This window comes from Bos taurus, chromosome 13, assembly GCF_002263795.3.
Source record: "Bos taurus isolate L1 Dominette 01449 registration number 42190680 breed Hereford chromosome 13, ARS-UCD2.0, whole genome shotgun sequence".
NCBI classification, from domain to species: Eukaryota; Metazoa; Chordata; class Mammalia; order Artiodactyla; family Bovidae; genus Bos; species Bos taurus.
This window is the reverse complement of record NC_037340.1, coordinates 73449125-73462141: the sequence shown is the minus strand read 5'-3', so window position 1 is coordinate 73462141 and position 13017 is coordinate 73449125. Positions and strand designations below refer to the sequence as shown.

General features: G+C 46.4%; 1 protein-coding gene across 2 annotated transcripts in view; it reads right to left on the bottom strand.

The window, feature by feature from the left end:
- Positions 1-296: 296 nt before the first annotated feature.
- STK4 (serine/threonine kinase 4) overlaps positions 297-13017 on the bottom strand; it is a 90419-nt gene continuing 77698 nt past the window's right edge. The window contains exon 11 of one of the 2 annotated variants that reach the window (XM_059892573.1): positions 297-4583. In XM_059892573.1, the coding sequence (XP_059748556.1) occupies positions 4425-4583 (159 nt within the window). In that variant the 3' untranslated portion in view covers positions 297-4424. 2 annotated transcript variants of the gene reach the window in all.

Genomic DNA, 13017 nt, shown 5'->3' with positions numbered 1-13017 from the left:
TGTGTCCACAGGCTGTGTACTTCCTTCTGCCATAATATTTTCAATGTTGTGTGCTTGTGGGCTGGACTGACTCCCTGAGTGGCCTGCCAGAGCTGTGTCTGGTTCCATCTTTAAACCCCTGACAATTAGCTCAGTACCTGGCACGTAGCAGGTGTCCCAACAAAAATTTAATCCCTACGCCACCTGCCTCTCCCCTGGCTTTGGATTCTGGAATAAACACAGCACAGAGTCAATGGTTCACAATACCATCATCCAGGTTATAGATGGAGGATGTTGTTTTTAAAAAGAGAACAGTCTCTGATCCAAAGGACAGTTTATTTAAAACAAAGGTGACAAAGTGGAGGAAGGAGGAAGGAGGGAGAACAATTCTAACATAAAAGCACATAGGAAGCATCTCAATTTAAAAAAAAAAAAGGGCAATGGAGGAAGCTATGTCTCATACATATACAAACTGCTGACCTCAATTGATTATTTACATCCAAACTTTATAAAATAGCATTTCAAGTCAGCACTTAAGCCAGTGTTATTAGTTTTTGTTACAAAAAGTTAAAGCTACAAACTTCACATTTTTAAGTTGTACGTCTGCAACAGCATTTAAGCTTTTTTTTTCCAAGTTGGTCCGAGTGCAAGCTGGTGGAAGAGATTTTCTTCCCGCCCCGCCCCCCACCCCAAACACAAAAAAGTACATCAATTCCAAATACAATGACTATAATCCTGATGAAAACACAGACACAGTGCTTAAGAAAGATGGCAGATAGGATGTGCACTGGGCAGGAACAATTTTCAGGTAAAAAAAAGGAGCTGCAGTCTTTAGAGGCAACATGGTATGCTAGAAAGGGCACTGGAAGAAAAGACCTGGATATGAACTCTGGCTCTGCTGTATGCTAGTTACCTGACCTTGAGCAACAGACTTTGCCTCTTGGAGCCTTGGTTTCCTTTTCTGTAAAATGAGGACAAAGATACCTGTATCTCTCAGAGATATTAAGTTTTAGTAGATGTTGGGCTGTTCAGATTATCTCCTTCTCCTTGAGTGAGATTTGGTACTTTGTATCTTTCAAGGAATTTGTCTATTTAAGTTGTTCATAAAATTGTTATTAGCCTTTTAATATCTGTAGGGTCTAGACTGGTGTCACCTCTCTCATTCCTGATACCAGTAAGTGCTATTGAGTTTGAAATGGTATAATAAATTTCTGGCAGCAGGTGCTAAATAAATGTTTCCTGGATCAGAACCTACAGCTTCAAGAAATCAAGGCCATAGTTCTTAAGTTGCTTCAGAGTACTGGTTCTGTCTGTCGTCTGTATCTATCTATCCATCACACCAAACATTTATCCACCAGTTCATCTGTCTATCAACTGGTGGCTGGGAGAACAGACAAGGAAAAACAAAAATAGAAATTTGCTGCAAAATTACTGATGAGGAAGCAATAAAGATGTTCCTGGAGGATCTGAGATTTTTAAAAGACACAGTTAGGTCTGGGTCATTGTTTATTAGGGGAGAACAAGTGAGAGGCTCAGAGTCCCGTGGAAGCTGGAGTCACAAATGATGAAGCTCAGGGCTCTACAGGAAGCCAGCTGACCTATGTGAATTTAGTATCCAAGGAGAAAAATGACTAGGATTGACTTCTCTGCCTTCTGGCATAAGAAAACAAACACACCTTGTCAGAAAATCTATCTCATCCAAAATACATTGACTTCTGGCCAAAGGGCTCCGTCTAGCTCAACTGGAGAGCAATGCACTTTTTGGACCAGCATGGTGGATGCACACAAGGAACTGAAACAAAATAAACTTCAGATCAAGACTCATCACCCAAGAATATTTATGGGGAAAAACTGAACCTTCTTTTACTTGGATCTAGCTTAGGAAGGGAGAAAATGGGCATTCCTCTCCTGTCTGGCCAAGTGCAAAATCCTTTAAAAAACAGAGAGAGAGAGAGGGAGGGAGGGAGAGAGGGAAACTGAGGCAGGACTGTTAATTAGCACAGCAGATGGTATAGGGAAATTCATGCTCCATACTTTGTTTTTTAACTCACTTGACTGTCAGACTTGACCGATTCAGTGGTTTCCCAACCTAAAAATGCCAGCCTGGGTTTTTTAGTCTGTGCAAGAAAAGTGGTCACTTCCTTTTTTTTAAGAAGGCTTGTTGGATAAACAACAAGGTCTCACTGTATAGCACAGGGAACTATATTCAATATCCTGCAATAAAATACAGTGGGAAAGAGTATGAAAAAGGATGTATAACGGAGTCACTTTACTATACAGCAGAACTAACAAAACACTGTAAATCAACTATATGTGAATAAAATGAAATTTTTAAAAAGACTTGTGGTTTTCCTCTTCCTTGTAAATACTGGTCCTACATGGTGATGCTATGAATCCTGATTCTATCACTTACTAGCTGTACCACCTATGGAAAGAACTTTTTTTCTCTCTGAACTTGCTTCATCCTCTATGAAATGGAGATAAAATACTTAATTCACAGAGTTATTGGGGAGGTTGGAGCTGACATAAAGAGCCTACCTACCTAGCTCAGTGCCTGGCATATAGTAAGTGGTCATGATTGCTAGCTGCCCTTTATTATTATAGCAGGATCCTCAAATTGTCCTCTGTTCTCTGTATCTGCCAAGTAGCTGCATAACTGGCCAAGCCCTGCAGACCAGCAATGGCCTCTTGCCTTTTCAATAACTTGCTGTCATTGCAAAGAACAGAATCTGGCCACAGAAGAGGAACATCCCTGGCTCTCCACTGATTCCCAGCTTTGGGCAGCAAGAGCAACTATGGAGTCAAATTACAGTATCCTTAGGTGCAACCCAGTCACGGCTCCCCTATCTGAGGGGAAGAGGTTCTAAAAAATAAAAAGGCAGTCGCCTTTCGCAACTGTCTGCTCTCGGCCATGTGACTAAGTGACACGTGGCCTAGAGCCAAAGCTGCAGAGGGATGGCTCAGCGCTGTCTGTTGCAAAACCCTCTGACCTGCTTTCGGCTCTGCGTCTACCTGTGTGATGCTCATGTGCTATCCGGCAGATGCAGGAGAGCTTGTGGGATGGCTGCAACAGAATGACCTTGGCTCCCCGTGGGAATCTCTTCACAGCCAGCCGCCTACTGAAGAGACGAAGCCAGGCAAGTTCCCGTGAGCAGGGTTCCTTGGAACTTCACCAAAACGGACACGAGCGTCTTCCTTCAGAGAAGGGGCTGCTTAGCCCAGTGAAGCAGGAGTGAGGGGCCCCACCATCCAGTCCCAGCGCTTCATTTGCTTCGTGATTTGGGCCATGTCACTTCCCTGCTCTGGGCCGCCATCAGGCCAGGTGGTATCTATATGGTCCCTTCCAGTTTTGGCATCCTACACATCTGGGTTGAGTCTCCTGGAGGACAAATCTTAGTCTGATATTCATTTACCCTTTCCAGACCCCAAGCAGTAAAATGAGAAAAGAAAACAGTCACATATTTGAATGTGGGTCACAAAAGCAACGCCCCCTACCCCTGTCTGCAAGGAACATGGAGCAAAATGCCACGGGTGTCCTCTTCACATGAATGACGAGAACTTGGAAAGCCTTTTCCCCTTTTGTGGACTGAATGCAGCCCCACTTTGCTGGGAGTTCCGGGTAGGCCTGTGCCCTCGCTTGATCACGTCTCCTCTTAAGGCACTGGGCAGTGTCTGTGCTGTGACTCTAGGCAGTTGGGAGAGTGGAGGTGGATGAAGGGTGTTGAAACTGCAAAGGCCAAGCTCGCAAGGAGGGCGCCAGGCTTCTCCTGAGACTCTGAAAGGCAATGCAAATTGTCTTTCCCAGGACATCACTAATAGCTCTGGAAGCCAGGGGTGGCCCGCGTAAGGCTGAAAGCATGGTGAAGGAGCTGACCCCGACCTCATCTGTTCAGCACAGCCCAGCCGGAGGGTGAGGCCGGCTCCAGGGGCTGGAGGGCCCCCGCAGCCTCCTGGTGTCCTCCTCCCTCGTGTTCCACAGTACCGTTATCTTACAGAAAAGAGGCAACTGTTTTAAAACTGTACCTGTACAGAGATGCCACCACACCACGTGGGGAATCTAGTTATAATTTATATATATATGTGCATATTTATATATTTTTTTAAAAAAAGTCTTCCAGAAAGAACCACTGAAAGCTACTGGGAGAAGAAAAACAAAGAGACCACGTGACACTTTCCCAGCTCTCACTCGACGAGGAGTCTCTGGTTCTGGGGTGGGAAAGTCTGAGGTTCAAAGCGCCCACATGAGTCCTGGGAAATGATATATATATACCTGTCCAACTTCAAATACACACAGCGGGGCAGCGTGCCGACTGGCTCCGCAGCCCTGGCCAGTGGCGCACTTTCTTGGTTCCTGAGTTCACAGAGGGGGCTCTGGAGAAAGGAGGGAGGCGAGCTGGAGGGGCGAGTGAGCCAGAGTTCACTGGCGGCCTGGGGCCAGGCTGCCCTCAGAAGTTCTGCTGCCGCCGCTTCTTGGCCTCAATGGCGTCCAGGATGGGCTGCCGCTTCGACTGGTACTTCTGCCGGATCTCCTCAATCTCCTGCTCCATCATGGGGTCCAGGGCCAGGAGCCTCTTCTGAAGGTCTTCCACCGTCCAACTCTTCAGCTATGAGAGAGGCAGACAGCAGTCACAACAAGGCCCAGGTCAGTGGCTTCTGGAGACAACCTATCCTAGGAAGAGGTCTTCTTTTTTTGGGGGCGGGGGGGGGGCGCAACACTTGGCTTGTGGAATCTTAGTTCCCTGACCAGGGACTGACCAGCACCCTTGGCTTTGAACACTGGAACACCAGGGAAAGCCCCCCAGGAAAGGGTTCTAAGTGCTAATCTCTTTGATTTACTGTTCCTTGACCAGGAACCTAATGAGTAAGACTTTCACCTCCCCTCTCTTGTAAGTTAATTACACTGGATTCCTGGTTAGGGCACTAATACAACAGTAACTTGGTATATATATAATTAGCAGAATGGCTCCCTCCTCTCATCCTACCCATAAGATGGGTGTGTGCACGGTGGCCATGTCTCCTGGACGCTACACCAGGAGGACAGCTGCTCTCCCCACCGTCCCGCCTCCACACACTGTCTTGGCAATGGCACACTGGTCATTGCTGGCGTTTACTGGGGGCACCACTCTAGTAAGTACTTTATAGGGATCATCTACTTAAGTGTCTCAGGCATACAGACACAAACCCTGAGTGTGGGTGGGGGATGGGGGATAGTTGGAGAAGCCCTGAAACTTCTAAGATGAAGTTTCCATCAGGCAGAGAGAAAAAAGAAAGAGGACCTAATATCTACATTAATAACAATGGCGAACGTTTCCCCAGTGTTCTCCACGCACCAGACACTGAGTGCTTGATGTATATTAATATTATACATCCATTAATTCAATCCTCATGAGAAGTCTGTGATTTCAGTGTATTACTATCCCATCATTACAGATGAACAAGCCAAGGAAGAGGGTGGCTTGATGACCTGCCCGATGTCTCGTGGGCAAGAAGTGGCAAAGTCAAGGGGCTTTCCTGGTCGTCCAGGGGTTGGGACTTTGCCTTCCAAGGTAGTAGGGTGTGGGTTCGATCCCTGGTTGGGGGAGCTAGAATCCCACATGTTTCTCAACTAAAAAACCAAAACATAAAAATGGAAGCAATATTATAACGACCTCAATAAAGGCTTAAAAAAAAAAATGTTCCACATCAAAAAAAATCTTTGGAAAAAAAGAAAAGAAGTGGCAGAGTCAAGATTCAAACCCAGAGTCCCTACTCTTAACCAGCACTGGAAGAAGGCAGATTTGCAGAGCACAGGCTTGAGAACCCACTCAACCTGTGTCGGAAACACGGTTCTGCCTTGTGCAGATGCTGCGGGACTGCGGCCAGTGACCAGGCTCTCTGGGGCTTCCTCACCTATGGAAGTGGGACCACAGGGCCGCACCATGTTTACTGTAAGAATTAAATGAGACCGGGGTTGCTGGGTTGCTGGCACAGCGCACGGAGCCCTGTGTGCTTCAAGATGGCAGTGTGTGTGACAACACACGCTCTTGGCCACGGCCGGGCGGCAGGGGGCACCATCTCCCACCTGTGTCTGCAGCTGCTGGGCACGTGCCCTCGTGGCCATGGCCGTCTGTGTGGAGTGTTCCCTGCATCCGAGCGAGGCCAGGCCAGGCGTGCAGGGGTGGGAATGAGTGCCAACATTCTCCACAGCAGGTGGTGGGAAATTCTGAGCTCACGGCCGGTTGACAGGCGCCGTGTTTCAGGAACTCAAAAGGTTCACTCAAGCGTCACAGGAGATTTATAGACTCATCGGCTGCCCCGGCCCCTTCCTGAGGCCTCAGCAGCGGAGGGGGGTCGAAAGGTGGGTGAAGGAACCTCTTTCTGTCCCCTCTCCCTTTAGAGGGTGGAGTGGGAAGCGCTCCAGTGGGCTCGGCAGAAATGGCTTAATGACCAGTCACCACAGGAATGTCCCTTGGCCCGTTTCAGGGAGGTGGTCTGAGACGTGAGAAAAGCCTCATAGTTCAAGACGAAAGGTTCTTTGTGAGATGAGAATGGAAAGACTCGAGAGGGTGGGGGAATGCTGGAAAGTCGAGCTGAAAAACTCCATCTTGCTTCCAGCCTGTGTGGCTTTATACCATCTCGGAGGTTGGTATTCTTGGCCCAGGGACACCCCAGAAAGCGATGCTTGCCTAGTCTTTAGCTTTTTTTTGGAGCCCTTCTCCAAAGAGAGAACACCTCAAACCTAAAACTGGATATTGTTAATAGCTCAGGACAGATCCTAACTGCACTGGCTGTGTCGCCTTGTACAAATAACTTGACCTCTTTGAGCCTCACTTTTCTCCTCTGGAAAACAGACAATACCAGTTCCTCCACCCTTGGGCTGAAGTGAGAATTAGATGAGTTCATAACAGGTGTGGCGCCAGAGTGCAGGACTGCATCGTCGCATGTATCTGGTGGATAGTTAGCACTCACAAATGGTAGCTATCAATGTTATTAATAACTGTGATCGTTGTTGCTGTTAATATTATCATTATTAACAATATTATTAGAAAGTCTCTAACCTCCCATCACGACTTGGTGACTAAACAACAAATCTCCTATCAACAAGCTGTTCCTAGAATCTCTGACTCAAACCAGAGTCAAACGAGTGAAAATCAAACTATATTACTCTATTTTGTGTTAACAGTGCCTAAGGGGTGGGACTTTCCCACAATGCCTGTTAAAACAAGTCTTTATAGTTTAACAAAATAGTTTTCATCCATTCATTTATCAAACATTCACTGAATACCTACTATGGGCTAGGCACTGTCCAAGGCACAGAGGATACTTCAGTGAAAAGAAAAACAAAAACTCCCCAAATCGTTGCCCTTGTGAAGCATACATTTTAGTGAAGTGAGACAGACATACGCCAAGTAACACAGTAAACTAGTAAATGACTCAGATTAGAAGGTAATACAAGAAAGAAAAGAAAAACATACAGTGAAGAAAGGGGAGTTGGGAATTGGGGTGGGAGGCTTACTTCTGGTCCATCCATTCGGATAAAAACTCAGTGGCAGGACTTCCCTGGTGGCCCAGGGGCTAAGACTGAGCTCCCAACACAGGAGGCCCGAATTCGACCCCTGGTCAGGGAACTAGATCCCACAGGCTGAAACGAAGACTGAAGATTTCTCATATGGTAACTAAGACCCAGAGCAGCCAAATAAATAAATAAAAACAAGCAAGTATTCTTTTAAAAAGAAATGAAAAGAAAAAAAGAAAGTGATGGAACTGCACTGGCTCGCCAGCTTGTCCTGCCACTTTAGGCCGTCCCTCCTCCCTCTAGGCCTCAGTTTCCCCACTTGTAAGAAAGGGCTGCCTAGATGATCTTAAAGGTCTTTTGAAATTCAGTGTTTCTCAAAGTACAACCCATGGGTCACCTGCATCAGAATCACTTGTTGAAAATACAGACTCCTGCATCCCCAGTCAGAGCTACTTCATCAGGCTCCCTGGGAAGGGAGGGGCAGGGCTTCAGACGCTAAAGATGCTCTTCAAGTGTTTCTAATAAGCCCTCAAGTGGGATAAGCCCGATCCTACATCTTCCTTCTTGTTTTCCTGCCAGTGAAGTTCTCACAGAGTCATTGATGGGTGTCTCTGGTCGAGGCTTCTTCTAGGTTTCCAATGTCTTTGGGGATCTTTTGCCCTTGATTCTAATCTTTGGGCAATAAGAAACACCCTGACTTTATCTCAGCCACCTTCAGATTGCTCTAAGGCCCTTGGAGCTTAAATTTACACCTGACCTATTAGAACACAGTCAGCCAGTCACACCATCCAGATACAGATTTTTCTGAAAATGAGCTCAAGAGAATGGCTTTATGGCTCCGAGTATAGCATTTCAGCATCGTGGTCCTTGGTGGCATAAATAAATTTCAAATGGATTTCCTGCAGTAAAAGTTCTGTGGCAGCCAGCATCCTGAGAGAGTAAATGCTCACACTGACCACACAGGCAGCTTGCGGGGTTTTCACTAGCCAAAGGGAGGGTCACCATTTAGCATCTCCTCTCTACCCTGCGCCCTCCACAATTCTACCTTTAGATCAGAATTCTCTGAACTCGACTCACACACCCCAATCAGATCCTGCCAGCTATCTCAGCCCCTCAACACATCCAGACCAAAAGTCTTGAGACCCACCCTTCCCTCATCTCCGAACCTCTTCTCCTTCCTCCCCAGTCTTCCCCGTCTCAGGAATGGTGCCCATCCTCCCAGATGCTCAAAATCATCCCCGATTCTCCCCTTTCTGTCACCACCTGTCTGCACACCCAGTCCTTTGATCTCTGAAATACTCGTACGAGTCAAAGCCAACCATTTTTTTCATCTCTGCCTTCAACACTTCAATTCAGGCCACCAGCATCTCCTAGCCGCAAACAATTAAAAATACAGAAATGAGCTGCCCTTATGTTGCCTACTGCACTTAGGAAAAAAATCCAACAATTTCACCAGGGTCTACAATGGCCCTACACCTCTGGCCTGTCGTCCCCTCCAACTTCCTTACCTGCTGCTGCTCAGGACCCTCTAGCTAAGCTTTATTTCACATTGTCAGATATACTTGTCTGGCCTCAAAGGCTATGCAGCTAACGATCCTTCTGCCTGGATAGCTTGTCCCCAGTTCTTCCTTATCCTTTAAGTTAGGATAAGGGGTGAACTCCTTTAAGCTCAGGGGTGAACTCCTCAGAGAACTCGAGCAAGCCTTCTCTGACCATCTCATCCAGAAAGGCTGCTGGAGGAGTGGGTAGGTTTAGGGGGAGAGCAGGGGCTTTGAGGCAGGTGGCCCTGGTCCCACGGGAGCTGTGCCCTTGCGAGCTGGACGGCCCTGGACAAGTCTGCTACGTGCCTCACCTGTCTGCTTTTTCAAAGGGGGACAACAGGATCTCCCCAAGGGCAGCTGTGAGGCTTAGAGGGCCTGTCAAGTACAGAACATAGTGTCTGGTGCACACGGAAAGAAAGAGGGCAAGTGGGAGCTGCCACCTTAAATCCTTTTTTTTTTAAAATGGACCAAATAGGTTAGTAAAAGAAATAGTGGCTGCTGTTGTAAGAACTGAGCTGGGTGAGCTCAGTGGGGTACAGGACACACACCCCACTCACAGACGCATCTGCAGTGAACTCGGTGCATGCGTGCGTGCGTGCGAAGTCGCTTCAGTCCTGTTCGACTCTTTGTGATCCTAATGGACTGCAGCCCACTAGGCTCCTCTGTCCAAGGGATTCTCCAGGCAAGAACACTGGAGTGGGTTGCCATGCCCTCCTCCAGGGGATCTTCCTGACCCAGGGATGGAATCCGAGTCTCTTACGTCTCCGGCATTGGCAAACAGGCTCTTTACCACTAGCACCACCTGGGAAGCCCAATCAGATGGACCTGGCCTGTTTCTTCGGGGCCAGAGGGCAGCCACGTCCTCAGCTTCCCGGCACCAGGACGGATCCATGAGGCTGACAGCAAGTGACTTCTTCTCAAAAGGCCTTAGCAACTCTGAGATTCTGAACAACAGTGTGTCAACGTCAGTTGCACAAGTGGCCTCAAGAACAGCCGAGAAGAACTGGCTGGTGTTTCATCACACGCGCCAAGTCACAGAGATTAACAATGACAATGAGCAGAGTCATTGGAATCAGCAGAGTCAGGCTAAACTAAACAAACCGGCATGTACAGCAGAGTTTCTTCCTGCCTTTGCAATGAGGCCCATAGTGAACACGCAACCCAAGGTACAGGGTTTAAACCTATTTCTAAGTCCTCCTCTGTGGCTACTAGAAACTCTTACCTTAGAAATCTATCGCAAGAATGGTGTCACAATACATCCCTAAAAAGGAAACTCAAGCACATCATCCTTTCAGGACAGGTAAGTCAGGCTGAAGTCCTGGCACAGGTGATGTTTTACTGCAACCATGAAAGAACACACCTTTGGAATTTGCAAGATGACAAGGAAGCTTGACAGAGGCTAACAGTTGGAGGAAGCTATCAGGATGCCACTCCAAAATTTATTTATTTATTGGATTGTGCTGGGTCTTATTTGTGAAATGTGGGTCTTCGATCATTGCGGCATGTGGGATCTAGTTCTCTGACTGGGGATGGAACCCAGGCCTCCTACAATGGGAGTGCGGAGTCTCAGCCACTGGACTGCAAGGGAAGTCCCTAGTCCATATCTTTAACACCCTCCCCTAGACGGTTAGCCAAAGTGCAACAGAGAAAACATATAAACATCAGGCAAAAGGCATCGAAGACACTGATTTAGATCCACCAAAGATAGGCAGCCTTTCTTGATGTGACCTTGTCTCCATCTAGGGATGGATTCAAGACTGGGGACTGGGCACTTTAGTAGGATAAGATCCTTGGATGATGCAGTCACCTCTCAGCAGGTGAGTGAGATGATAGTGATGCAGAAGAGCAAGGATGCTGACAAGTAAAGGACAGCTTGTATGGATTAAGCAAGCACTGGGCCATTCAATTTCAAAAGATCTTGCTCCTTAAATAAGCCTTGTGAGAATTTTAAGTGACTGCCTCTGATTCAAATTACTGTCATGCCAAATCATGCTTCCACCTTATAAAGTCTTCCTCATGCCTCTCCAATAAGGAAGAGAAGTGGCAGAACTGTTAACAGTAAATTATTTCTGCAATCCCATTCTGAGTTTATGATGACTTCGAATCAATACCAGAATTCTAACCAAAGACATGACTGCATGTGTATAAAATATTTACTAGGATGACTGGAATGAAATGCAGACTTTGAGCCTGGGTGAAACAAGGAAATCTGGCTCCACGCAAGGATGGTGATAAAATGACAAGAGCTTCGACAGGGGTCAGAAGATTGGCCTCAGATAACCTGCAGATCGCATCCAAAGAGCCTCCCACTCAGAGAGGGCTCTGTATGAATTGTGTGTGTGCGAGTGAAGGATTAATTTGACAAATGGTATAAATAAAAAGTGGGCTTTCCAGGTGGCTCAGCGGTACAGAATCTGCCTGCAATACAGGAGATCCAGGCTTGATCCCTGGATCAGGCCCTGGAGAAGGAACTGGCAACCCACTCCAGTATTCTTGCCTGGAGAATTCCATAGACCGAGAAATCTGGCGGGCTACAGTCCACTGGGTCACAAAGAGTTGGATATGACTTAGAGACTAAACAATAACAAAATAAAAAGACGATGTTTCTTTAAATAATGGGGTTTTACTGTAGTAGACAGTACTTGCATTCTCTCAGTTATTTGTGATTTACTCAAAGTCTTCCTTAAACTTCCATGACAAAATGGAATTTTGAAGTAGTGCTTTCACGTGCTTAGAATTTATCCCAACTCTCTTCTGGCATGAACTTTCACAGCTTACTCTGAAAATCACAGTGCACCTGCTTTTTCTTGTTGTTTTGGTTTGGTTCTGTGAGTTTTATAACAGCTGTTGGCCAAAGGTAGTCAGGTTTTGACCAAACCCAGATTTTCCCCAGACTTTATAAATGGGGCTTTTCACAGCAAAAACCCAAAAAGAAATTTCATACCCCAAATATAAAAGAATAATGGATCTCAAGATGCACTGCATTGCTAATACTCAACATTATAACTTTATAAAGGTGCAGTGAGTACCAGCTCTGTGTCAGACACTTGTGCTTGGCTTGGACTGGGCAGGAATGCAGGTGATAGAGGGATATGACCAAGGAAGGGTGTATACAGGACAAAAAGTATATGGCAGGGTCCCCTCACACAAGCAGCAGCAATAAACAAGGTAGATAAGTCACAGAACCAAGTGACAACATGAGGCATTACCGAGCAAGTGCCCAATGACTGCTAATGAGAGCTGCTCTGAACTGAGTGCTATGTGCTCAGCCCTTTACATGCATCACCTCATGGGAGCCTCAGACGAGTCCACGGAATAAGTATCCATTTTACAGAGGTGGAAACTGAGACTGAGGGAGATACAGGAATTTCTCCCCTGACCCCAGAACCAATAAATGTAAGTGATCAGGTTAGGACACAAACCCTTGCTTGTCTGAGGGCAAAGCCAAGCCAACTCTGTATCAAGACAACATGTACACCAGTTAAGAGAAGGAAGAATCCCTGTGGTCAATGTCTCTGAGAGAAAGACTTTGTCTTTTTATACATTTACTGTGCACAGAAGGGGCACTAACTGAATTGTAGAACTTTAAAAAATGAAATGCAAATCTTATTTCAAGTCACTATCACACCTGAGGTACAGGGAGCTAATAAAATTAGGTTGAGTAAATGAAGGGATGTGTAAGTTCCTGTATCAGTATCACTAATAGCTACTGAAAATTCCTTTGGGTACCATGGTTTTTCATGCCTCCAGGCTTCTGCAGAACAGAATTCTGTCTTCGGTTTAGGGAATGCCCATTCAACCTTGCAGCCCAGCTCAACCTCCCCACTCGTGTCTCTCTCCAATTCCCTTTTTCTTTTACTAAAGTGGGAGCTGTTTAAAAGTGGGAACTACATCTATTTTCAGAGAGTCAGGACAGCATGAGAGAGTTCTCAATGAATATTTAATAAAGAAACAGATCCTTCAATCTTGAAGCTTTTTCATGAAAATGATACTGACTTTTTA